Source organism: Rhinolophus sinicus, chromosome 15 (assembly GCF_057876585.1).
Source record: "Rhinolophus sinicus isolate RSI-liver-muscle chromosome 15, RSI-T2T, whole genome shotgun sequence".
Lineage (NCBI taxonomy): Eukaryota > Metazoa > Chordata > Mammalia > Chiroptera > Rhinolophidae > Rhinolophus > Rhinolophus sinicus.
Genome location: NC_142515.1, coordinates 6,134,555 through 6,161,718, shown reverse-complemented (window position 1 = coordinate 6,161,718; position 27,164 = coordinate 6,134,555). Strand labels below are relative to the sequence as shown.

The window sequence follows — 27,164 nt, the reverse complement described above, 5'->3', positions numbered from 1 at the left end:
CCCTGTCTCCTGGGTGAAGTTTCCTCCCTGGGGCCCCTCCTGGCCCCTGACCTGGCCCCATGCTCGGTGACCTGGCTCTGAGCTCAATGACATAGCATGCCCCCGCTGCCCCGAGGTGGTCTGGGCTGACGACCTCCCTCCAGAAGAAGCAGTCCCAGGGGAGGGGCCGCCCAGGCTGGGGAAGGTGCTCGCAGCACCCAGACACAAGCTCTGCGATCAGTTAGCATCCTGGACCCTTGGGCAGATGTCGTTCCCCCAGGGACACAGAACTTCTTGCTTTTCAACTAAACCTGCCTCAGGTGACCTTCTGCTCCTACCTGCATCTGGGGCTTGTTTTCTGCTGCCCAGTGGCTTCCACAGACGCCTGGTGGGATCCTGGAAAACCACGAGCTTCGGACAAGTGCCTGAGCCTGGTTCTCCGTGCGTGAAGCCGGAGGCCCTGGCAGGTCAGTCAGCCTCCTGCACACAAGGACGGGGGGAGCATCTCCCTGTTAGCAGGGTTAAAGGTTGTGGGGACCCAATGAGACACTGTCCTGGTGTTGTGGGGTGAGTTGTGTTCCCCTAAGAGATATCTTAAAGTCCTAACCTCCAGTACCTGTGACTGTGATCTTATTTTAAAATAGGATCATTACAGATTCACTTAGTTAAAATGAGGTCACAGTGTGGAGTAGGGTGGGTCCTTAATGCAACATGACTGGTGTCCTTATAAAAAGAGGAGACACAGAGACAGTCACAGAGGGAAGATGGCCATGTCAAAACAGAGGCAGAGGTCGAGCGATTCTGCCACAAGCCAGGGAACACCTGGGGCCACCGGGAGCTGGAAGAGGCAGGAGGGGTCCCCCCCTGGAGGCTTTGAAGGGAGCCTGCCCTGCCCGCACCTCGATTTGGGACTCTGGCCCAGAGCTGTGAGAGAATACGTTCTTGTGTCTCAAGCCCCCCAGTTTGTGGTACTTTGTTACAATTAGTATTAGCCAGGCCTGTCTAGAAACAAATACCAGACATCATATCATTCTGTCCAGAAACATTTCCGTTCAGAGCTGGAGACTGGCAGGCTGAGGCAGGGGGTTGGGTTAGGAGAGGCAGGGAGACCACAGGATTGGGGCCTCAGTGGCTGCTGGGGTTCAGGGCAGGCCATTGGGGAACGAGGGAGCTGGAGCATCGAGTGACAGGCTGGAGCTGAGATCAGCAGACGGCCACACAGTTTGTCCAGCAGTGCCCCAGCCAGCACCTGGCCTGGACAGCAAGGCTGGCTCTTTCTGCTGTGGCCTTCTCACTGGTCAACAGGTGGCCTTGAAGCCTCTGTGACCTGGAAAGAATGGAGAAAGGGACATTATAGAATAAATGCATGCATTTTTAAACGCATGACTTCTTTTCACTGTAAGTAGCAGTGGTGATTATTGTGTGTATGAATGGGCACTAGTAAGTCTAATAGGAAAACCTAGTGCAATTAGATTTTTACCAGCAAACAGCTTCCCAGCAGTGAGTCCTAGTTCTGGAAAAAAAGCTTTCTTTTTTCTTTTTTAGCTCTAATCTTATTTGTAAAACCCTGAAAATGCATAGACGAAACGATTTGGTGCTCTCTTCGCTTAACTGGACACAGTATATGGGATTCCTGTGGTGGCCAGTTCGTGGGATTTGCAGGAATGGGCCTTTGTCTCCGGCCTCTGGCTGCATCCAAGGGCAGGGTCTTTGGAAGCAGACATCCAGGTTTGAATGTGGCTCAGTCGCTGCCTGTTGGGGCACTCTGGGGCAAGTGACAAAGTCTCGGAGTCTTGCTTTTCTCACTTGTAAGTGGGGTGGGAATGCCTACTGTGTCAGGTGTTACGAGGATGAAATCGAACCCAGTTGTGTCTGTAAAGTGTCTGGCGTGGCCATTGCTGGCCTCGCGGGGAGTAGGTGGCAGAGATGTCCTGGCCTGGGCCAGCAGGGCTGATGGCCCGGCTTCCAGCCCCTCAGAGGCCTGGGGGTTGGACAGAGTCCTCTTCATGACTGTAAATGGGGCTTGAACACCTCTGGTGATGGGGGCTCATTCCTGGCCGGGGAGCCTGGTCCACTGTTGACACCATCGTCTCCGCGCCTCTGCTGACCTGTGCCTTGTGGCCGCTGCAGGGCAGGGGGCTTGTGGGCGACCCCGTCTCGGTTGTTGAGGCCTTACCCTTGCTTGAGGATGATTGTCGCCCCCTCCCCGCCCACAACACATCCCTTCTTTTGCTGTCAGGAGAGAAGACCCATCCCCACCTCCCCGTGCAATACTTGTGTTCAAATAGTGTATCTGCTTTTGTTTGTCCATAAAGTTTCGAGAAATGTGTGTAGTGGGAGGAGGAACACCGTGAGTTTCGTGGACAGGGTGGCTCGGCTGCCGTGGTGTGCAGGCCACTGTGGAGGGCTCAGCCACAGGCTGTTTGTGTGCACAGGCCTCGTCCTTCCTACGTGTGAATGCGTGTGCATAGGTGTGTGTGCACGGCTTCCCCCTTGTTGACTGGCTGTGGAGCAGACAGACACGCTTCTCCTCTCCAGGCTGTGATCCTGGCCAGGGAGCTCTGACAGGCCAGCTGTGGGAAAGGGGTAGGGGCGCCGCCGGCCCCAGAGGCCTGAGAGAGGCTCGGGAGCCTGACAGCCTGGTGCAAAGCCTCAGTCCATTGCTGGGTCACCTTGACATCTTGGGTTCTTGGTGTGAGATTCGTTGTGCCTTCATTTCTACATTACCCATCTGTAAAATGGGGCTACAGGAGCTGCTACCTCCCACGAAATCACATGTCCCCAGAAATGGTACCTGTTGGCACCTTGGTCATACCTGCCAGCATCAGTGCCCCTCTACTCCAGTGTGGGGGTCCCCAGCAGGCTGCCTTGTAGCACTGGTGAGTCTCCTCAGGGTGCTGGAGGACGTGGCCCAGGCCGGGCTCTCACCTCTGGCCCCAAGCCGAGCTGCTGGCTTCCCCTTGGAGCTCGGGCTTGCTGCTGGGATACCCAAAAGGACACACAAAGAGGGTGCAGTGCTGGATGCTGGCCCTGCAGTTTTGCGCCAGGTCCAGTGAACTGAGGCCCAAGACCCTTCACACCCCTCCATGCACTGCAGGCACTTCCTGTCCTCTCCCCAGACTGCTCTGCTGGGCTGTCACCTGGAGCCTTTCCTCACTGTCCCCTGCCACTCCATCCATCCTCTAGGCTCTCAGGTGGGGGTTCCCAGCACTCCATCACTGCCCTCCGTGCCCAGCTGGCTCCATAGCCTCCCCACTCCCCAGCCTGGAAAGTAGGTTAATAATATTCACGACCTCTCTCCAGAGATAAAGAGAGAAAACCATCTGCCTGGAGGGGCCAAGAGTCATAATTAAATTTTTTGTGGGAAACGAGTAAATTCGTCATATCGCCTCTAGTTGGAACCGGCAAAAATTTTGCAAAGTAAATAAATAGAGACCTCTTTTTAAACTAAAACACTGAAAGTTTCATAGAAAAATATCAAATAGATCGAAAGATATGAATATTTTACGGAAAGTCTAATTTTGGCGAGGAAATGTCAAAAAAGCCCCGCGTTACGACGCGATTTGGCGGGAAAATGCCCGCTTACAAAGTGTTAACAGGCCGATGAGCGTCCTGATCTCCTTGAGGGAAGAAAGGGGGGCTATGGGCTGTCCTCACTGCGGCTCGGCTGAGCTGGACACAGCTCTTAGTCCTTAGTCACTGCCTGGCAGGCTGGGCCGGGTCATCTACCGGCCTCACCTCACCAGTCTTTTCTCAACCAGGCCTAGAAGGACTGGACGTGTGGCCGCCATCCTCTGGACACCTCTGAGACCATGTGGACTGTCCTGTCTCTCCCTCCCTCTAATCTCCCAAATGCCCGTGAGCCTGCGAAGGGCCAGCCCCGGGGTAAGGCCCTCAGAGCACCAGCCTGGCCCCGCAGAGCTAGGACCCCATTTGCTGATTAATATGCTATAAGCTTGGGGTTTAATTGGAGCATAATTGTAATCCATATGCCTGTTAGGTAATTACACTTATAAACCTAATCTGTAGATCAATGGGTGTGAGCTAATTAAGGCAACCGTAATTAACATTTACAAAAAACCTTGCAATTACCGGAGTATCCTCTAAGCTGGCCTCTGAGCTGACAATGAGGCCAGCCCAGGCTACACGCCTGCTGGAGCCTCTGCTTCTGCACCTCGGGCTTCCGGGCACCCAGTGCTTGCTTGCCTCATCTCACTGGGGTGGGGTCAGCACCCACCGTCACCACCACAGGGCTCTGAGGTGGGCACCCGGCTGATGATGGTGACACCAGGGGAGCCAGATGCTGTGACTTGACTGTCCTCATGCTTGGCTTGTGTTCTGGCTCAGTAGACTCAGCCTGACAAAGCAGGTCTAGGAGAAAGAAAACGAGAGGTCCACGGGTTGAGCTAGAGGCAAAAGCAAACTCAGGGGGAGAGGGAGCTTCCTCCCCTGGCCTTGGGAGGCTCAGAGGATCTACCTGGGGGCTTTTCTCCTCTCCCACCCCTGCACCTGCAGCGGGCTGCCCTGTGCTCTTCTTACTGTCTTGGAAGTGGGGTGGGAGGAGTCTGCCCTGAAATGTCAGCCTGGCTGTGCCCACATTCTGTCCCCGGGTCCATCCAAAAGGGCAAGTTAGGTCTGGTTGGTGTGGGGGCTGAAGGCGGCAGGGGGAGAGGATGTGGCATATAAGGATCAGGGAGACAGAGCCAGTGTCCAGTGGCCACTTCGTGGGCTGGCGCGGAGGGGAGCCAGCAGGAAGTCCTTGGTCATCTGTGGCTTTTGCACAGCCTCCAGATCTGTCTGGGAAAAGGAACCCTCTCTAATACAGAACATTCTAGACCTCACCCCTCTCCTCTTTCACCCGCTCCCAGGCCCTGGAAAAGTCCGGCAGCTGCATACCAGGGCCAGACTTGTTTCTCTTCCCTATGCTGCCTGGTTCCTGGTAATATTTTCAGCTTCGTGAGCTGCACAGAGGCCCACCCGCCAGCCCCCTCCCCATCGGAGCAGGAGATAAGCAGCAGCCCCTGCAGGCCTTGTCTAAGGAGGGATTACCACAAACTAATCTGGAATCTGTCCTTTCCTGCTCAGCAGAGCAGCGGTGCTCTGGGAGGACGAGACCCTCCTGGTGTCCTTGCAGTGCCGTCCTCTGGGGACAGGTGCTCCTTTAGACAACACCATGCGGACCCGTTGCGGGGATTCCAGCGTGGACAGGAGCCCTTGGGCCTGGGCCGGGAGGGCTTGTGGGGGGGCAGTTATTGGCCTGAGCTGCCTGGACACAGATCCTGCCTCTGCCACTGAGCTGGTGTGACCTTGGCCAGATGGATGTCATTTAACCACTTTAGACTCAGTCCATCTAATGGGGAATATGCCGATTAAGTTAAAGAACTTTTGTGAAATGCCTAACGTAGTGCCTGGTACACAGGAGGTGCTCAGTTAACGCTGCCGCTACTTCTGTTGGTAGGAGCCCTGGAGGAGCCGTCAGGCACCGGGCAGGTCGGAGGCAGGTCGGGGGCAGGTCCGGGGCAGGTCGGGGGCAGGGTCAGATGGGGCTGGGACAGGTGGGGCCTCTGTTACTAAGGCCAGCGTCTCGGCTGTGTCCACCCTGCTAGTCTGGGCGGACCTGGTGGTCCCAGAGTTCACTCTTCTCTATTTCTACACAGGGTCTTTCCAGAGACTTTGCAACTTTGGCAGAAATTTCCAGATAGGACCAGGTTCTTTAAAGGGGGAATGAAATGAATGGGTACAGAGGATTTCTCGGTGGGAACCAGGTGGTTGGTCAGGGGTGGCACACACATATTGGGGGAGAAAATGGCAAATCAAATTAACAGCCATCGTTTATTGGGCGCCTGCTGTGTGCCAGACTGACCTAAGCACTGCACGGGCTCATCAACTTCCGATACAGCCTGATTCAGCTGGCATTTTAGTCCCGTACTATGGATGAGAAAACTGAGACTCAGAGGTGGAGTCGTTGCTCTGAATTTTCCAGCAAACAGGTGGCTGGGCCAGGATTTGAACTCAGCCCTTCTCATCACCTCCGTGCCCTCTACCTCTCAAGGGGAGCCCCCACCCGTTCTGTCTTCCTGAATAGGCCGTTTGGGGCTGGGCGAGGAGCTGGGCACGTGGCCATTCTCTCACCTGATAGTGGAGAACAGAAAGGAGTAGGCAGGGCTGGGCTGCAGGGGGCCAGGGGCATGGTGGGCAGCCCCGCGGGACCAGAGGAAGGAACCTACAGAATGCTATGGGAAGGGGGTGAGAACTGCCCCCTGGAGACCCTTTCCCGGGCCCTCAGGCTGGACTGGGGGGTCAGCCAGGCACACCCCCTCCCTGGAGGACCCTGCAAGGATGGGACATCGAGGGGAGGTCTTGCCAGGCCTGATCTGAGCCCCTTGCCCCAAGCCCGCCCCATCCTTGGCAGCGCCTGGCCCCGCCCCCCCATCGTGATCTCACTTGACCCTCCCAAAGCCTGGGGGACGTGCAGCGAGGTCCAGGGCCCAGAGAGCTTGGATGGGCCCCCTTCCCCTGCAGGGGCAGCTGGGGACTGGCCGCCCTCCCCGGGGACCACAGCGCTGCACTGCCTATTGTCCAAGGCCTGGATTCCATCCTTTCATGTATATTATCCTGTTTTCCAGTTGCTTTAAAGCAACAGAGTCACTCCATTAAAACCATTAGCCTCTTTATTTTTTCAAAATTTCAATATAATAATTTGTATTTTTTCTTATTGTTATAAAACCATGGACATTCCTGGGCTCCTCCTGGAGGGAGGGGTGGGGGTAGGAGCAGCTGTTCCCATGTGTTGCCTTGCGGAACCTTAACGCTGAGCCCGTGATGTGGTGTCATTGTCCCCCTTTCAGATGAGTGAAGCCACTTGCCTGAGGTCACACAGCTGGGACGTAGGGGGACCAGGCTGGATGCTGGCCAGCTGCCGCAGTGCTTATATGCACCGGCTCCTTAGATCTCTACAACCTCCAAAGGCCATAGCTACAAGGTGACAGGGGCAGTATGCAAACTCGGGCTGTCTGGCTCCTTAGCCTGTGCTCACATTCACTGTTGACAATTTAGGAAAACGAGATGGGAAAGAAAAAAGTAATCCTCGGACCAGCCCACTTCTGATCACCTCTCGTCTGAGGTCCACCTCAGAGTACACAGGTCGTAGGTTACATAGTCCATTCAAAAATGAGGTCAGGGTCACATGGTGTTTTTAGAATCTCTCTCCAGCGTGGGTTGGAGAGCCCCACTCGCCATCATGGCGTTCTCCCAGGTCATTGTTTTAATGGCTGCGTCTTACTCCACCGTGTGACACACCATGTTGCTAGACGTTCCGTTTGTGTCCAACTCATCATCAGTGTAAATAGGGCTGCACTGAATGTTCTTAGAGCACGGCCTTGCCCTTATTTGTGATTTTTCCATTAAGATAAATTCTCACGTGTGGAATTGCTGGGTCAAAGGATATGCAAAATACTAAGGTTTTGGGTACTTGTGCAAAATTCACCCTTCCAACTTCAGTTGCACTCCCATCTGCAGTGTGGACATTCTCATTAGCAAATAATACCCATGATGGTATCATCATTTAAAAAAAAAAAAGCCTCCATTGATAGAAAAAAAATGGTACCATCTTTGATTACTAATGAGAGTAATGGTTTTTCATCTTCTTTGGTCACTGATATTTTTTCCTCTGTAAGTTGCATGTTTATGTCCTTTTTCATTCTTCATTGTATGTTTTTAAAACCAAGGCTTTTCTTTTAATGAGAAATCTGCATTTCATCAAAGATGGAACGCAGTCTGTAGCTCGTTTATTCTCTGGAGAAGATGCTGCTGTTTTGTTTTCTCATCCTATCAGATACAAAGGCTGAAAGATGTTGCAAATTAACTTCCGGCGTTCGAGACTGATGGTTGGTGTGTATGAGGAGCCTAGCCAAGAGAACTACATTTTAATCCCAGTAACTCAAAGTTGTCAGGCTGCCTGGGTCACGTTGACCAGGGTTTGAATCCTCACTTGGCCGCTTCCGAGCATATGACCTTGGAGTGCCCCTCAGCCACTCAACACCTTCCCTTTCTGGGCTGTAGGATGAGGACCTGCCTTGTGTTGCTGTGCAGTTTACATGAGGTCTCGGTGGATGGGATGTGCCCTGTACTGTGCCTGACACGTAAAAAGCGCTCAAAAGACCTTCCCCAGTTTTATCGGCAGCTTCCCATCTCATACCCAGGAGCTTGTGACTCCAGAATACATCAGAAGAAAAAGCCACTTTAGCCTAGAAGAGGGTATAATGTCGTTATAGTCATTTGTAAAGAAAATGTTCGTTGTTGCCAATCGAAATCGGCAGTAAGTTGTAGGAGAAGCTGTTTTTTAAATGTCGCCGGTGCTGGGGCCCGCCTCTGTTCCTGATGCCATGAGAGGTCAGGCAAATGAAAGGAAGGATGAAATGCTTGAATAACTCCTCTCAAGCCAGCTCGGGCCACATGGCTGCTGTGGCATCAGCATGCTAATTACCTCAGGAGTGATAAGAAAGCCAGCAGGGGCCCTGGACACACCAAGCGTCTGTGGCAGGGAAGGAAGCGTCTGTGGCGAGAAATCCTGCAGCTGAGTGATGGGCAGAAAGGGTATTTGAGTTTGCTGCTAGTGGTCTCATTATAATCGCTAATATTTATTGAGTGTTCAGGTAGATGCTGTCTCATCCCCATTTTGCAGATGTGGAAACTGAGGCACAGGGAGGAAATGACTTGCCCAAGAAAGCACAGCTGGGGAGCAGCACAGCTGGGACTGTAGCTCATTCTCAATGGGGTCTGGTGTGAAGGGTCTTTGAGGTCTGTGCCCAGCAAGGGCCTTTCCCACTTGCCTGTCTGCGTGACAGTCCAGGACACACGAGGCCTTGAGAGAGAAGCAGCCATGTGGCCCTGCATTCTCCTGGACAGCTGCACCAGCCATTCTGCAGCTGCTGGGCCACCTGGCCCAGGAAATGGGCCCAGTGGCTCTCCAGCAGTGCTCTCAGACGTTTTTCTGGGGGAAGGGAGACACAGTGACACTTCTGGAATCTGAGCCCCATGTCGGGAAACATGGAAGGGCTTCCCATGTCCTTCCTGAGTGGGTGTCTTCCCTTGGCTGCTGGGTCTTCTTGTCCCCAGGGAGCAGCCATCTACTCCAACCTCACAGGACGCCTGTGGACAGCTCATGGTACGTGCCGGCCATGCGTGTGAATGCATTGCTTTGCATGACCCCTGATTATAATCCCGCTTTCCAGATGAGGTACAGCAGGGGTGGGAAGCTTACGTCCCTTGCCCGAGGTCCCACCAGTGGGACAGCTATTGGCAGTCTGACTCTGGAAGTCGTGCTCTGAGCTGCACTCCTTGTCTGCCTCTTGGTTGGGGGAGTCCCAGCCTCTCCCGTGGGTGCGCTTGGCTTGTGTTTGTGTGGTTCAGACACAGAACCTCCTGGAAGGGCTTGCAGGAAAAGACTGAGGCAGAGCCCTGAGCTGGTGTCCTGATGGGCCCCGTCGGGGCTGGGGGCAGCGAGTAACAGGCAGGGGCACTCAGCACGCTGCCTCAGCTCCTACCGCCCACCGAACATGTAACTCAGTGGCTCAAGACCCACTTTTATTTTGGTAGAGCTTTTGGTCCCCATTTACATGTTTTGTTTTTCCTTTATAGTCCCAAGTGTGGAGGCTAGCAGAGCACAGATGTCTCACCAAACAAAAATAGATCCAATCTGAGGAGTGCTCTGCGACCAGACATTCCCATGCTCTCAGAAAACCACGTTCCCTTGCCAAGAGCTCTTCGGGAGGATGTTTGGAAAAAATGTCAAGGCATTCATTTTTCTCTCGACCTTTCCGGTTGGAATCGAGGGGCCTTAACGCTGGAAGTAAAAGAAGTTATAAATAAAGATGCAACCAATGGCCAGGCCTGGCCCTGCACCCCCATCTGGCCCTCGGTGTTTTCTCCACTGATGTTACTGGGTCCCTCTATGGCCCTGCCTCTGTGAGAGGAGGGTAAACAGTTGTTTCCAGATAGCGGAGGGGGTTACAGGGAGAAGGTCTCCACATCCTACAATAGCAAAAAAGAAGAGAGACCCAAAGAGAGAGGGGAATGGCAGAGAACATTGCCGGGTGACCTAGTCCGGGTGGGGGAGGGTGCTTCAGTCAAGATGGTGCCATCGGAAGCTGTGTTTGAACTCAGAATGTTTGCTGAGCCTGTCCTAGAGTTTGGAAGTGTCGCTTCTTTACTGCCCTCTGGCTCTCTGGTAGCACCAGCCTCCTGCTGGAGGAATCTGGGTGGGTCTGAGGGCACCTGCCTGTGATGCATACCAGCTGGTTCTTCCTGCATCCACTTTCCTGCACTCCCTGACTGTGGGTCCCAGGCTCCCGGCCAGGGGGCTGGCTGGCTTCCCCAGGGCCCACACCCTTCCAGGGAAGCCACGACCCAAGTTGCCTGCTGAATTGAAGGCCACCCACCAAGGCCACGGAGGGGGTATGGTGGTGGGTCCAAGGGTGTAACTGCTGGGGAAGATGCCACATGCAGGCCCTGGTTGGCCTGGGCTGGAGGCCACCTTGCCGTGGAGGAACTGCGTGCAAGATTAATGAGCGGTCCTTTTGTTTGCGTCCTGGAGGGCGTCCTCTGGCAGGTCTGGGGTGGGCCGCGGCGGGCGGAGTGGAGTCTTTTTTTTTTTTAAACATTTCATCTCTCTCTATATATATTTTTTCAATTGGGGAAGGGGAACAGGACTTCATTGGGGAACAGTGTACTTCCAGGACTTTTTTTTCCAAGTCAAGTTGTTGTCCTTTCAGTCTTAGTTGTGGAGGACACAGCTCAGCTCCAGGTCCAGTTGCCGTTGCTAGTTCCAGGGGGCACAGCCCACCATCTGTGCGGGAGTTGAACTGGCAACCTTGTGGTTGAGAGCCCACTGGCCCATGTGGGAATCGAACCGGCAGCCTTCGGAGTTAGGAGCATGGAGCTCCAACCGCCTGAGCCACCAGGCCCGCCCGAGAAGTGGATTCTTGAAGTGCTGTGTTTTATTGCACTTTAGGTCCCTCGGTGGCACTGACTGTGTATTGCCGGACCCAAGGGCACCCGCCGGGGCTGTGTGCCACTGGCTCCTTAACCACGGAGGGCAGCTTCCATGGGGTCAGGAGCACCTTTGTCCAGAGCTGCAGAGAGACTCCCTGCAATAGTGTTGCCACCTGAGGTGCAGCCCAAACTGGAAAGCCTCGGGGCAACACGGCAGCTTCAGGTGCCCAGGGATGAGGCATAATTTCCACTTGCCAGTCAGGCCCTGAATCTGGGTTGCATCACATACAAAGGTGCCATAGTCCTATATTGACCAAAACTTATGGTCTTAAGGAATAAACCCAGGTCCAGATGATGGCTTCATATAGTCACTAGTTTGATTTTGGAGGGGGAGAGAATTGCTTTTTTTGTTTAAATTTTTGTTTTTAATTTTATAAACATAATATATTCACATGGAAAATTTGGAAATTATAAACAATCTGAAAGAAGCAACTAAAAAAATCCTTTTGTAATCCACCAATAACATCAGTTAACATTTTGGCATATGTCCTTCCAGCCACTCCCCCGCCCCCCCAACACGCACTTTTTAAAAAACATAATTGAGATTGTGTTTTATGTACAGTTTTACAGCATGTACTTACCAGCTTCGAAACAGACCCATCTGCATTTTCTATGTGGGCTATACGGAAAAGACCAGATTGCTGAGGTTTAGCTGAAGCTGTGGGAGAAGAAATCTAAAAATACCCTTGTCATTGGCCTTGTACAAGGAACGCTATGGCGTCATGTCTTCCACCCAGTAAAATATAGGCTGAATTAGCCAAGACTGAGAGTGAACCTTCTGATGGGTGCTTGCTGTTTATACTCATAGAGTGGATGCCGCGTTCTCTCTGTCAAGCTCAAAGACGAGGAAGGGCTGTCACAGGAAGGAGTGCTGGAACATAGCCTGGCCTGCCTGCCGAGGGGATCTGGAGCCCAGCTCCTTCCAGAGGAGCCCCTCAAGAGCTCTCCAGCATCTTCTGCAAAGCGAATGCTTTACAGGGAGCAGGAGGGGTCTTCTGTCAGAGACATACCCTGCTTCTTCTCCCAAGACCGACCCTGGTTGCAAATGAGAAAATCTAAACCATGAAAAACATTTGTAGAAATGTTTGCTTCTGGCAAGATGGAGTAGAAGTACCTTTCCCTATTTATCTTACTAAATAAAAGTAAAAACCCTGGATATTAGGTATAAAACAAACATACGAAGAGTCTGAAAGGAGGGACAGAAGAAGGCAGACCAGTTAGGGACCTCGGGACCCGAGGAATAACCAACCTAGTGGTGAGTTCCCGGTGTTTTCTTTTTGCCTCATTGATCCCAGACTTGGAGCCTGCTGTCTCCAGCAAAAGGCCAGGAAACATGCAGCCTAGCAAGACAGAAAACTTATAGACACTAACTGCTCTATACCAGCCAAATACCACAGAAAAAACTATGGTCCATCCCCACCAATGCCAGCAAAGGCAAAGTAGGGAGGCGAGGCTTCCAGCCTTGTCAGGTTCTAATGAGCCCCACTGCTGGGGGTGTGAGAGAAGGCCAAGTAGGGAGCTAGGAGCCAGGCAGTAATGAAGGCCCAAGTGGGGTATCGTGGAGGCCACATGGAGGGCCTATGCTTCCACACCCAACCAGCAGTAATAAGGCCACCCGCCATCCCCACCCAACACATGCACACGTCAGTGGTGGCCATATGGGAAGCAGTCATGAAGCATTCCTGTTCCTCCCAACCAGGGTGGAACTCCCACCCTTGACCAGCAGTAATAAGAGTCCCTCCCCCACCCCAGTGTCACCAGAGACCAGGCTGGGAACCTGGACTTTCTCCCCACCTGGCAATAATGAGGCAGCCCTACCTCCTTTTCCCTGCTGGAGTTGAATCCAAAACAAGCCAACGAAAAGAGAAGGTTGAAATAAGATCTAGAGTCTCATACCATAATACCTAAAATGTCCAGGTTTCAATACAAAATCACTTGTCATACCAAGAACCAAGAAAATCTCAACTCGAATAAGAAAAGACAATCAATAGACACCAGCATTGAGATGACACAGATCTTAGGACAAAGATTTTAAAGTAGCTACGATAAAAATGCTTCAACAAGCAATTGCAAATATGCTTGAAACAAATGACAAAGTAGAAAATCTCAACAAAGAAGTAGAAGATACGAAGAAGAACCAAATGAAAATTCTAGAACTGAAAAAACAATACCAAAAATCAACTCCATGGATGGGCTTAATAGCAGAAAGAATCTGTGAAAATAAAGATAGAAAAATAGAGGTTACCCAACCAGAACAGAGAAAAAAATAGACGGAAAGAAAATGAACAGACATTTCTCCAAAGATGATATGCAGATAGCATATAAACACTCAAAATATATTATTCAACATCATTCGTTTTTAGAGAACTGCAAATGAAAACAACAATGAGACATCATTACACACCTATCAGAATGACTAAACTAGAAGATACTGACAACAGCAGAGGCCGACGAGCTCAGACATTGCTGGTGAGAATGTGAAATGGCACAACCATTTGGGAGGATAGTTTTTCAGCTTCTTAAAAACCTAAACATGCAACTATCATGTGACCCAGCAATGGCACTCCTGGGCACTCATCACAGAGAAATGAAAGCTTATAATTCGCACAAAAACCTGTACATGAATGTTCATAGCAGTTTTTCTGCAAGCCCCAAACTGGAAGCAACCCAGATGTCCTTTAGGGGACAAATAGTTGGAACAGCACACCCACGTCATGGAACGCTGTTCAGCAAGCAAAAGACACACACTGGTAGCACACTGGATGAACCTCCAGTGAAGAAAAGCCTATCTCTAAAGGTTACATACTATCTGATCCCATGTATATAACATTCTCAAAACGATAAAATTATAGTGATGGAAAACAGGTTAGTGGGTGACGGGTTACAGATGGCGTCAGGGCAGGAGGGAGGTGGCTGTGGCCATACAGACCAACAGGAGTGACGCTGCTGGTGGTGGAAATCTATCTATACTTGGACTGTAAGATTGTCAATATTTTGGTTTTGATGTTGCTCTGTAGTTTTACATGATGTCTCCATTGGGGCAAATCTCCAGATTTCTTATAACTGCATATGAATATATAATTCTCAAAATAAAAAGTTTACTGAAAAAACAATGCAACAAGGAAAAATGAAAAAAAAAACAAACACCTTTGTATGTAGCAGCCCAGAAAAATGCCTGTGATATAATCTGAAGTGATGGGAGCTGATGACAAACTTCTTGCTTGCTTAAGCATGATGACGACTCTGGAATAAGCATGCTTGAGAGTGGGCGGGGGAAGACCCTGGGAGGCCACACACCCAGACGCTCTTGGTGGTTGAGGTAGAGGGTGGAGTCGACCTGCCGTTTACTTGTCTGTCTGTGTGTCTGTCTGCACTTGGGCCTCAGTGGGAGGCGCAAGACAGTTGCAATGCAGGATGCAGAGTCTGCGGTGGGGGTGGTGTGCTGTGTGGTGGAATTATGGGTAATGCTTTCTTCTTATCTCTAAGTTCCAAACATGTGATATGGTGATATTACTTTTTCTTATGATGGACAAAGTTATATATTAAAAAAGGAAACCACAGGAGCAAAGTAATGCTCTTCTGCTAGCCATAGCAGGGAGCTTGTCGGGTGCATTGGGTGACGAGACAGGGCATCTGACAACAGCTCTGGGTTTCGCAGGCGTGGGGGTGGGGATCTCTTCTGACCACTTTGCTCCTGGGGTTCTGCCATGTACTTTCCTGACACACGCACAGCCCAGGACCAGATAGCTAGGGACGGGCCTCATCTGGGTCAGACACACCTCTCTAGCCTGTTCTCCCACAAAGCAAAAACCAGAAGGCAGTTTCCCGGCAAGAATGAGGCAGGGGACAGTCGTAGGAGCCTGTGTCTCTCTCTTTTCAGCTGTGATGTTTTCACTGCACATGTCCTGTGTTAGGCTCTGTGAAGTTGTGACTTACAATACCTGGTCTTCATCCCCGTTTTTGATTTCCTAAGTGAGAAAGGTGTCTCATATTTATAACAAGCCCCTTTCAACCACACCTGAATTTGTGTTAATGAGGTGACTTTTGGAAAGCACCTAAGGAAGGGGACTGGTTGCCAAGAGAGCCAGTTATGTGATTTGAGGGTTGGAGCTTTCAGTCAGAAGTACAGGTGACAACCTGGACTTGCAGTTGATGTCAGAAGTGTGTGTGTGTGTGTGTGTGTGTGTGTGTGTGTGTGTGTGTGTGTGTGTGTGTAGGGGGCAGTGCTGTGGGACTGAGCCCTTTACCTATGGGATCCAACACCAACTCCAGGTAGATAGTGTCGGAGTTGAGAGGATTGTAGGACACCCAGCTGGTGTCGGAGAACTGCTGGGTGTTGTTGATAAAACCCATCAGAGCATTAATGTACACCCTGCTCTCATGTCTGCAAACACGACACCAGGCCACAAGCGAGACCCACCTGACATGCTCACGGGCCTTCACTGGGCATGCTGGTCTCCCTTGCCATCTGTGACTAGAAGTTGGTACCACACACGCCTGCAGGCTCACTGTGCAGCTCACTTACTGGCCTTTCCCTGCTGAAGTGCATTTATATTGAGGGTTACAGTTTAGTTGGGGGTGGGGGAGCAGGACCCTTCCAGCTGGGTTTCCGGATTTTGTACTTATTTTTAGAAAGGGCACTATTTTAAATTGATAGCCGTCAGCCCAGCCTCTAAATCTGACCCTGTGTCCCTCACAGCCAAAATAGCAAGGGGGCCCAGTCTCAGGGCCTGACAAGGAAGGGAGGTGGCCCCATGCCACACTTCCTGGGTGGCCACATTTGTCCAAAAATTTCAAGGTCTTTTCCGGTATCTGTTCTTGGCACGTCCGGTTCTGTCAGGCGGGGAAGCAGCATGGTTCCCCTTGTCCAGTGTGCAGCCAGAGACTGGGGGGGTCCTTGGCTCAAGGTCGCAGGGAGGCAGCTGAAGAGGTTACAAACAGAGCCTGGACTGTGGCTGCCAGCTCCCTGCTCCAGCCTGGGGATCGAGTTACAGCGGCCTGAGCTGGGGTGCAGGACCACCCCACCCTTCTGAGCCTGTGTGTTGAGGAGAAAATTGGACTTTACACCGTCAGAAACCTGATGAAACCAAGGCGCGGAGCGGGCTGCCCTGCTGTCTTCAGAGGTCCTCTGGGGAGGTGCGCTCTGCGTGGCCCGCTCAGCCCCTGGGTGGCCTGCAGAGCCAGGCTTGGCCGCTATGCACTGTTTGTTGTGGGTGGTTGCCATGCCACGCTCAGGCCTCTCAGTGGGGAGGCCCAGGGACAGGTGTGGCTGAGCCTGACTCCTGGGCCTGACCAGGCCGGTGGGTGGCACCTTCTCCAGTTACTCTCAGGGGCCAGATTCTAGAGGCTGGACATGACATCATATCCCCCCCATATGCTCAGTGCCCTCCCAGTCCCTGGGGTCTGTTAGCATCGTCAGGTCCCTGTGGAGACCCACTCTCACAGGGGTTGTCCTTGCATCCCCAGGGGCGTCCTGCTTCTCTGTCCTCTGGGGGCCACTAAGCTGGGAGTCCGAGGGTGCCAGCCACCACTGTGGGGCTTCTGCCCACTGTCCTCTGGCTTTCCCAGCATTGACACTAAGTCGTTTGGCTCAGGTGGTGTGTGTAACTGTAATTTGGGCTTTGGGGTGTTGGAGCCAGCTGGCACAGCTTGTGGGAGTCAGCTGTGCTCATGTCTTCCCAGCTCTGCTCAACCCTATCACGCAGGTAGCTTGAAATCCGTCATGGGGAGGTATTTACACCATGGCAATCGGCAAACGCTACAAACCGGGGTTTACCTCCCTCCTGGTGGAGAGTCAGTTTACCAGCATGCCTGTGCATTTGGGGTCTTCGTGCAGAGTTAATGGACGCCCAGCAGAAGCTTGGCCATCACTGTGAGGCTGGGAGGGTGAGAGGCGGTGGGCCTCTGAGCCATTCATCAGACAAGGGAGGCCGACGGTCTGAGTGAGCCGTGATGCCTGGAGCGCTGTGTGTGCATCTCTGCGTGCGTCTCGGCCACCAGACCCTATCTGGGTTTCCCTGGGCAGCTGCACTTTGCCTGGGTCAGGTCCCCCTTTCCTAAGAGTGCTGGCGCCCCAGGCCATACACCCTTGTGCAGCCTGCTGTCCCAGTCTAGTGGAGAGGACGGGGTCCAGGGGTGCCACAGGGGGTGTGAAAGGGGAATTTACTGGGACTCCGGAAGTGCAGAGTTGGTGTCCTGTCCTGGTCTCGGTCCCAAAGGGTGTAGACCCCACACCTCCATGGTCCTGCCTTGGTCAGCTCTGTGTTCACAGGCCTGAGCAGAGCAGGGTGGTAAACACTCGTAAATAAACGACACAAACCAGGGAGTCAGTGCATGCTCGTGTGCTAACCAGAGGCATGGGTTCAAATCCCAGCTCTGCCACTTACTGCTCTCGAGGGCCTTTGTCCCCCCAGGGCCTCCCCCCACCCCAGGTTCAGCCTCCTCCAGTAATACGTGAGCATAAATAATAGAATAGAAACACACAAGTCAAGGTGTTGGTCTGCTGCCTGGCACGTAGCAATGCTTAGTAACTAGTATTATTGTTATTAATGAAAATGTCCTTTGTGGTTTCCTTAGTGGTCTATTTTGAGTGTTTAATGTCCCCAGATGACCGTAAAGCAGCACTCTGGCTTAAAAAGGGACGGCACTTGGTTAATGGTTCAGGTGGCCTCAGGTGGCCACTTGTGTTACCAGCTGTGGCTGGTGATCTCTGGTAGACGGAGTGTTGCTGTCCCTAGTTAGATACCCAGGGATGGACACACGTGCACAGCCATGCTCTCACATGCACACACATATGTGAGTATTTGTACACCCATGCACACACTTGTGGACACAGGAACATGCACACGCACACATCTGCTCCCTGGGATCTGCTCTAATGCATGGTTTTAGGAGCTGTATAGTATTTCATGGTTCTCTAAAAAAGTCTCTAACTTTATTGAAAAATAATAGAGAGAAGCGAACATAGAAGCCCACATCTTGATATGTTTTCACAAAGTGAAGTATGTCCCCATAACTAGTCCCAGATCAAGAAACAAGACATTTCCAGCCCCAGAAGCCCCCTCCCCACCACGTGCCCTCATCCCCGGGGTGGCCACTTTCCGGGCTCTGATTCCAGGGGTCAGTTTGTATATTTCTTTACTTTTTGTGAGTGAAACCACGCAGTGAAGTCTCTTTCGTGTCTGGTCCTTTTGCTCGACACCGAGTGTGTGAGGGTCTCCCATGCGCTGTGTGTAGGTGTGGGTTGTCCACTCATTGCGTGCATTCTCCGCCATTCCTCTGTGACACTGACGCAGGCATTTGGGGCCCTTAGAAATGGTGTGCTGGAACCTTCCTACACGTCCTGTGGATCAGGAGAGATGCATCCCGCTGCGTGCGCTTGCCAGTGGGAGGCCAGGGAGGGGGAGGGGGACACACCGCCTCACTTACTCTTTACACTATGGTCCTGCTGGGGTTGACTTTCCCCTGTTTTATAGAAGAGGAAATGAGGCACAGAAAATTGTTTTTAAATTATTGAGATATAATTCATACCATAAAATTCCCTTTAAAGTGTGTGATTCAGTGGGTTTTAGGTTTCTTAGAATATTCACAAAGTTGTGCAACTATCACCACTCTCTAGTTCCAGAACATTCCCATCACCGATAGAGGATCCCCGTCCCCATTAGCAGTTACTTCCCAAGCCCCCAGGCCCCCAGCCCCCGGCAACTTCCAGTCTACTTCCCATCTTTGGACGTCTCTGTTGTAAAGGTTTCATATGAATGGGGCCATACAGCGTCTGTCCTATTGTGGCTGGCTTCTTCCTTTGGCATAATGTCTTCCAGGCTCATGTGTGTTGTACATGTGTGAGTACTGTATCCCTTTCGTGGCTGAATAATAGTCCATCACGGGCGGATTCCATAGCCCACGTGGTGTTTATCCATCGTCAGTCGATGGGCGCTTGGGGGGTTTCCACTTTTCGGCTACTGTGAATAGTGCAAGTTTTTGGTGGGCACATGTGTTCAGCTGTCTTGGATATATATCTCGTAGAATTTCTGGGTTATATGGTGACTCCATGTTCAACTTTTTGAGGAATGAGCAGCCATTTTTTGAATATTGGATCCACATATGTAAGGAAAAGACTAAATGTATTCACTTCCAGTCAAGAAACTTACCACATAACATGCCAAGTGTGAACCCTTAGAGCAGGGGTGTCCAAACTTTTTTCAACGTTTTTCACCCAGGGCCATATGCAGTAAAATACACAAACAGCTGGGCCACTCACTCTAGGTGAAGTACGTATTGCTTCACCTGGTTTATTTAAGTAAACTAAATATATTTTTAAAATTTGCTGCGGGCCAATTAAAAATGGATCGGGGGCCGTAGTTGGCCCACGGGCTGCAGTTTGGACACCCCTGCCTTAGAGCTTTGGCCCAAAGAGCCCCAAATGTCCACGACGTATTCCTCAGAGCCACGTTACCCATGTGCCTGGGAGGGAGACCAGCAGAAGGTAGAGTGACTTACCCCTGTTTTTCAGAGGGGCCATTCATGGAAGGGTTTAGTCATGTTAGTGGCAACACAGGCCAGCTTATCCGTGATCAAAGAACTCATGGATGGAAGTGTTTTCATGGTTTTTCTGTAGATTCATTCACTCCTTTAACCAGCACTCCTGGGGCAGCCATTCTGCCAGCACCGTGCTGGGCATTTGGGGGACAGCAGCATCCTAGAGAGACAGCGGGGAGCAGAGGGAGGAGTGGAAGCAGGGCTTTCGATTTTACTCTTCTGCTTTTATTTTTCCGGGATGGCCCATTGCGGGGTGTTGCACAGAGGACAGATGTGGTTGGACTTCAGGTTTCAGAGGGACCCCCGGCTGCTGTGTTGAGAGGTTATGGGGGTGGAGGGCAGAAGGAGGGAGGCCTGGTTAGGAGGCTCCTGCAGCAATCCAGAGAGGTGGTGGTCACTCGCGCAAAATAGTATAAGCATATTGTAAACTGTTCAAATCACAAAAAGACACTGGGAAGCAGATGTCGCCTCATGGTTGTACTCCAGACATGCTCATCACTGTTATAATGTGACGTCGGCACGCCTGGGCTCTTGTGTGTATATAAACCATACTCTTTGACGTTAATGGGCCATCCATAAGTATAAAGTTCAGTCCTCTCTCCCCCCTCCCGGCCACCTTAATATGCCCTGGGTGTGCGTGTACATGGGGCTGTCTCCTTTTCCCAGCAGCAGGGCTTGTGTGACACAGTTGTAACATTACGTATTTAAGGATTCCCAGGCTGGTAGGCATTTCTGTTTCTACTTTTTCACTATTTTAAACAATGTTGCAGTGAGAATCCCTATACAGACATGTGAGTGTGTGTTTGTAAAAATAAACTTTTTATTTTGGAATGATTTCATAGTTACAGAAAAGTTGCCAGGATAGCACAGAGAGTTCCCGTCTACGCCCCATCCAGTTTCCTCTCGTTAACATCTCACATTTCCACAGTCCGTTGTCACAAAGAAGGGGTTCCTGTTGGGGTGATGAAAACGTTTGCATTGTAAAAATCATTAATACCACTGAACTGTACACTTCAAAATGATTAAAATGGCCAATTTCCTGTTCTATACATTGTACCACAATTTAGAGAAATTAATAATGTAATATACTAGAAACTATTCATTTGTCTACTTTAAGTAGGTGAATTGTATGGTATATGAATTATATCTCAGTAAACCTACTTAAAAAAAACACACAAATTGAGGGATATTCTACAAAATGGTCACTGTTGTCCCGCGGGCATGTTGCATTTGTCCCCTTCCTTCACTCTGCTCCAGTGCAGTGTCTCAGTCAGCTCCCATGGCCATAACAAAGTACCACAAACTGGGGGACCAAAACAACAGACAGCTGTCATCTCAGTTCAGTCCTGGAGGCTGGGCTTCTAAGATCACGGTGTCGACATCTGTGGGATGAATGATTAAGAAGGGGCTCACTGTCAGTCTTCCCCCTGCGTCCCCAGCCCCCTTTGTCCACTCCTGCCCCGCTGCACTGGCCTCCCTGAGACCCACTCCCCCCGAGTGAGTGCTCTGGGGGTGGAGCTGTGTCTTCCTCCAGGCCCTGGCCTCCAGTGCTGTCCTGTGTGTAGATGAGAGGAGAATGCGCCCAGAGAGAAAGTGTTCCAGCCTTTTGGCTCGGTGGTGAGTGGCAGTGGTGACGTATCTGGACAGCAGGGGCTGGGCCAGGACTCGAGGTGGCCCATCGGCCCACTGAGAGGTCTGCACCCCTGGTGTCTGCTGTGTTGTTTGGCCATCAGCACTTCATAAACCGAGGCACGAGCCAAAAGCAAACGTGAGCCCTCACTGGATCCCAACCGTGTTGGTCATTTCCGTGCTGTCCGGAGCACTCAGGCCTGGTTTTCTTAGTCTCTTTGTTCTCTGAACACCCAGGGTTTTGATGATTAGCTGCTGAGGATGACTTCATGTGGGGATTTTACTGCCTGATGGAGTGCACACATACTTAAAAAAACAACCCTGGCAGGACAAGGGTAAAAATACAGCTTTCCCAGAAATATATTTAAAGAAAAAAACCATTAAGAAGCCAGCAGAACATAAAGCACCAATGTGAAGTATGGGGCATTGAGGGGATGCAGGGGGCACACTTGGGCCATGGCGGTGGGGCCAACCCCTCCGTACCCTGCCCCCAGGCCCCCCTCCATGCCTGCCCCCAGGCCTTCCAGGAACAAAGGGCGCAGGGTCTCTTGGAGCCCCCTGCACATGCACACACAAGCCTCCTCCTCTCTGAGCAGGGGACAGCCAGAGGACCGTGGAGAGCGTCTCCAGGGTGGGTGCCCGTGCAAGGCCAGTCCCAGATGGAGCACCCAGGGTTAGTGTCCGTGCTGCTGAGGGAGAGCCCTGCCATCCTCCTCCCATGATCCCTCAGGCTCTGCCCCACCCCATCTGGCCTGTGCCGGAGTACGCTGCTGACCGCCAGACCACAGCCGAGTCTCCATCTGCCGGTGTCAAGGTGATTTGGCCGTTTGTCATCCTGAGCTCTCAGGTGCATCCTTCCCCCTACCTAAAACCTGTTAAGGAGACCAAGCAGGTCCTACTATTGCATCTAAGGGTAGGGAGATTAATAATACTGTGTCCGTGCGTGCTTACTATCGTCGTGCTGGCTCCTTTCATCACTCCTAGGAAGGAGGCTCCATTGTCGTCCCCACACAGGAGCTGAGGAACAAGGCCCAGAGGGGTGCCAGCTCGCTCCAGTCTGTGGCTGGCCACACAAACCAGGTGGGCCCACTGGTCCTGAGCACGTGCTTCTGCCCGCCAGGTTCTGCGCCCTGAGCATCAAGGCCAGAGTGACTCGCCCAGGCCCCAGCCAGCCCGGGACCCCTGGACCCACCCCAGCCTCCTGGGCACAGAGGGCACTCCCACCCTTGGCCCACACACGTGGCCTTGTCCCCCATCTAACCTTTTCTTTAAAGCAAGACATCCTCTGGAATGAGCCCACCTGTGATTTTATTGATCCAAAGAAAAAACTTAATTAGGTTCATAAACTGTCATTCTTGACACTCTCCAGAGGGCCCAGCTCTGGGTTCCAGGGCCCCCAGGGGGCCAAGGCCTGGAGGCAGGCAGCTGGCAGGCATGCTTGGTCTGACCATGTCCTTCCCTCTTCAAATGATGCCAGATGGCCTTCAAGGCCTGGCCCAGCCCTGTCTTCCCCACCTGGAACCACCATGCTGCAATTGCGTGTCTGCCTCCCCACCCCACACGTGCACGTGCACAGATGCTCACACACACACACATGCACAGCCCCCCCCCCACATGCACAGCCCCCCCACATGTACATCACCCCCACACACATGCACAGCCCACACGCACGCACACATGCACAGCCCCCCCACATGCACAGCCCCCACACACGCACACATGCACAGCCCACACACACACGCACACATGCACAGGCCCCCCACATACATGCACAGCCCCCCCACATGCACAGCCTCCCCACACACATGCACAGCCCCCACACACACATGCACAGCCCCCCCCCCACATGCACAGCCCACACACACGCACACACGTACCTTCACTCCTGCCCCTTCTCAGCGACGGCACTTCCTCCTGCAAGCTCATTTTACACTGTAATGAGCTGCATTCACTCCTATGTGATGATTCATTCATGTGTTGCTCTTACCCCAGCTGTGGCCCCCAGAGGCCAGGCCACGCCATCGTGGTCACCGCAGTCCTTGCACTGGCCCAGCCAGGGAGGCTGGCTGAGGGAATGGCGAACCTCAGGACTCGGGGGGTTAGGCCCTTGTCTTCTGTTCCAGCTGCACTTTCTGGAGGCTGGACTGAACCCTTCCTCAGTGACAGCTGTGGTAGCCAGCTGAGGGGCCTAGAGGCCTTTTTAGGGTGGCCACAGCCCAGAGCCGGGCTCTCTAGGCCCCAGGATGCTCCTCCATGGCTCGTCTTCCCACAGCCATGTGTCCAGTTCCCATTGCCCTTCCAGGCACCCCACATGTGTCTCCCCAGGAATCCTTCACAGACCCCGTCCCCACACCCTACCCTGGTTCCCAGGGCATAACTCCACACGGGCTGCTGGATGTGTGCCGAGCACAGGGCTGAGGGCCTCACCCACATTCCGCCATCCCCTCCTGTGACCCCTCAGGGGCGGCTCCCCAGGTACCCCCTGGCAGGTGAGCTGCAGGGGCTGGCATGGCTTAGGGGCCCAGGGACTGAGGGAGCTGGCGGGACAGTGTGTGATCCTGTCTTGGTAGGGAGAGGAGGGCAGGTGGTCAGCAAGGACAGTCCTGTGGTTTACTTGTGAACTGTGTGCCCTGTACCGGGTACCAAGGGCATGCAGCTCCCAGAGGCCCCAGGGGCCACTACCTGCAGGAACTCACACTCTGTTGTGCCTCTGAGGCTGGTGGGGTTGAGCAGGGCCTGGGCAGCCTGGCCTGCTGTGGGCACTCGAGACTCGCACACTTCGGTTTTGGCCTTTGGAAAAAGAACTCTTTGCATCATTTATCTTTGGCCCCACCCATATCAGGCTGCCTGCAAGTCCCAGAGAGGGCCAGAGGGGTTCCTAGTAAAGGGGATTACGAGGAAAAGGGTTCTGCAGGCGAGTGGTCTGGGAAAGGCTGGGCTTCTTTAGGCTCATGTGCTGACAGTCCCGGCGCTGAAACATGGGCTCCCGAAGAAGTTTCCAGATGCTGCCACCGGGTCTCTGAGCCCCTTAGGGCAGGTCTTCCCAGCGCTTGTAGTAAGTTGACAGCCATTGTAACTGGCTGAGAAGTGTGGGGTATCCCGCATTCCTCAAACGAGTTCAATTGCAGACCCCTTCTTTCGAGGAGTATCTCGTAGCACCAGGGTTTGGCGTGCCCTTGGCAGAAGGGGCTTGGGCCCCTGGCGCCCTGCCACCACCGTGGGCCGGGGAACATGAGTCACTCCTGCCTCTGGAAACAGCCAGCTACTGGAAAGGTAGAAGAATCACAGCACTGAACGCCTTCCAGTTTCCCTCCACTGTGTTCATGTGACATGGCACCAACAGGGGAAGTAGCACATAGGATCTATTTACTTAGAGGCCTGGCCAGCCTCTGGAAATGAGCATTTCAGGTTGGCCAGGAAGGAGGCCAGCATTACGTGAGAGCATTTCAACGTACGGCCGTCCCGCAGTTTGTACTCCAGTCTCCTACTGATGGACGTGCACACGGTTTCCAATTTTTCATGATGATAAATCACGCTGCGGTGAACAGGGCTGGCATGCCTCCTTGTGCCAACGTGCTAGGTTTTCTTTAGAACAATGTTCCCCACACTTGCTGGGTAATAAGCATCACTGTGGAGAGCTTGTTAAATGACCAGGTCTGTCCCTGGCAGGTCTGAGATTTGGACCCAGGAATCTTTGCTTTCTTTTAACAGTACTTCAGTGGCTCTTCTTCTGAAGGATGTTTAGCAAACCCTGATTCAGGAGAAGGAGAGCTGGCGCTGAGCGAACAGGCACCCAGTTTACTAATTACGTGTTGCTGATCAGTCCAAAGGGGAAAAGCCTATTTCTGTCCCCTCCAGTGGTCGGAAAGTACCCTGTGCTCCCATATCCTTGCCAATTCTTGGTACTGTGATGATTTGTGTGTTTTTTTCTTAAATTTTCCGAATCTGAAAGGTGTGTAATAATACCTCATTTTACTCTCATCTGCGTTCCCTGTATTTTTGGCATGGTTGTGCACTTTTTCAAATGCTTACTGACCCTTTGAGTTTCCTTTTTGTGAATTACCTATTCCTGTCTCTTGTGCACTTTATGGAGTGCTTGTCATTTTAAAATTAGTTTGTAACAGTTCTTTTATACATTCTACTCTAGCTTCTTTGTCTGTTATTTGTGTTGCAAATATTTACTCCCAGTCTGTGCTTTGTGTTTTCACTTTGTTTATGGTGTCTTACTGAACAAAAGTTTTACACCGAAGTATAATCAGATTTATTAATCATTTTGTTATGGTTTGTACGTTTTGTATCTTGTCTAAGACATCCTTCCCTCCCCATAGTTAGAAAGATATTCTTCTACATTCTCCTGGAGTTTTAAAGTTTGTGTTGCACATTCTAAATCTACTTGAATTTGACTGGTGTGCATGGCGTGAGGTAGGGATTTAATTTTATTTCCTATTTTGATAGCAGTCTGTTCCAACGCCATTTTTAAATAACCCACCCTTTCCCCATTGACTTGTAATACCCCCTCTGTCATAAGTCAACTTTCCATATTTGTTTTTATCAGTCCCTTTAAATGTGTTTTTTTAAAAATGGCTTTATTGAGATATAAGTCACCATCATACAGTTCATCTATTTGAAGTGCACGGTTCGATGGTTTTGAGTATATTCATACACTATCACCATCAGTCAAGTTTAGAACACTTGCATCACTTCTAAAAGAAACCCTGTGCCACCCTTGCCCTCTAGCTACCTGCCCTCCCCCTATCTCCCCAGCCCTAAGCAACTACTCATCTACTATCTGTGTCTCTAGAGTTCCCTGTTCTAGACATCTGATATAAATGCATATATACAATGTGGTCTTTTGTGACTAGCTGCTTTCACTGGGTGTATATCTAGCAGTGGAATCGCTGGGTCAAATGGTGACTGATTTTAATCATTTGAGGAGCTGCTAGACTGCTTTCCAAAGCAGCTGCACCATTTTCCATTCCCACCAGCCACGCATGAGGGTTCTGACTCCTCCACAGCCTCGTCTGCACTTGTTGTTACCTGACTTGTTGATTTTAGCCATATTAGTGGGCCTCACCTCCACAGGGTCCAGCTGACCAGACGCATTGCTCTCTAGAACAGCTATCTATACTTTTTAATTAAATTTAAAAAATAAGAGAAGTTTTACAAATGTCTGCACAAAAATGTCCGTGTTGGTGAGTTCTCGCTCCTCTTGCTGTGACAATAACTTGCAGGAGATGTCTGCCTTCCGAGGGGAGACATACCCCAAGGCCTACCTCATCCCCCCTCTGCTGCCCTAGCCTCACTTGGCACTGGGGAGGGGTATTGCTGAGGGGTGCTGGGGGGGCACCAGAGAGGGTCACTGGGGAGGGACATTGGGGGACACCAGCCAACCCTCCTAAGGGGCTGGCCCACAGGTTTGCACTGTGCCCTGGGAGCCACGGAAGGAAGAGCAAAGTTCGTGACCAGTCTTTGAGGCAGTGCCTGTCAGTCGTGACCGGGCTGCGTGAAGCAAGCAGAGGGGGAAAGAGTTTGGGTTGTGCCCGCAGGCGCGTTTTCCTGAAGAAAGCAGCTCTGACCTGAACGACAGCACCTCCTAAGTGGCGGCTGTGCTTGCCTAGAGCATGCATCACAGCTCCTCACTTTTTGTCTGTTCCAAAAGCTGCCAACTGCCAATTGCTGGATCAAGCCTGCCCAGCATTCTGGGCTCTACTCCGCCTCAAAAGGCAAAGGCCAGGTCAGCAAAAATGAAAACCTAGCTTTAAAAAGGTGACAGGGCTCAGCCAATGAGTCGCTGTGACATGGTCCACAATCCCAGGCAGACCTACGAACGTGAGAAGGTGTGGGCAGCGACCTTTGTCCAGGGCCCGAGGAGCCGGGTGAGCTGGAGGGCCCTGGCCCTCTAGGGCTCACCCCTCGGAACTGTCACGTCGGGGATCGGGTCCTGTAATCCCTGTCCTCTGGCACCT

General features: G+C 51.9%; 1 protein-coding gene across 3 annotated transcripts in view; it reads left to right on the top strand.

The window, feature by feature from the left end:
• The window catches only part of LHPP (phospholysine phosphohistidine inorganic pyrophosphate phosphatase), a 111,922-nt gene that overhangs the window by 68,090 nt on the left and 16,668 nt on the right, over positions 1-27,164 (top strand). The window contains exon 7 of one of the 3 annotated variants that reach the window (XM_074338831.2): positions 9,619-9,652. The exons of the other annotated variants lie outside the window; for them this stretch is intronic. Coding sequence (XP_074194932.2) covers positions 9,619-9,637 — 19 coding nt within the window. The 3' untranslated portion in view covers positions 9,638-9,652. Of the gene's footprint in view, positions 1-9,618; positions 9,653-27,164 lie in introns of those variants that run through there. 3 annotated transcript variants of the gene reach the window in all.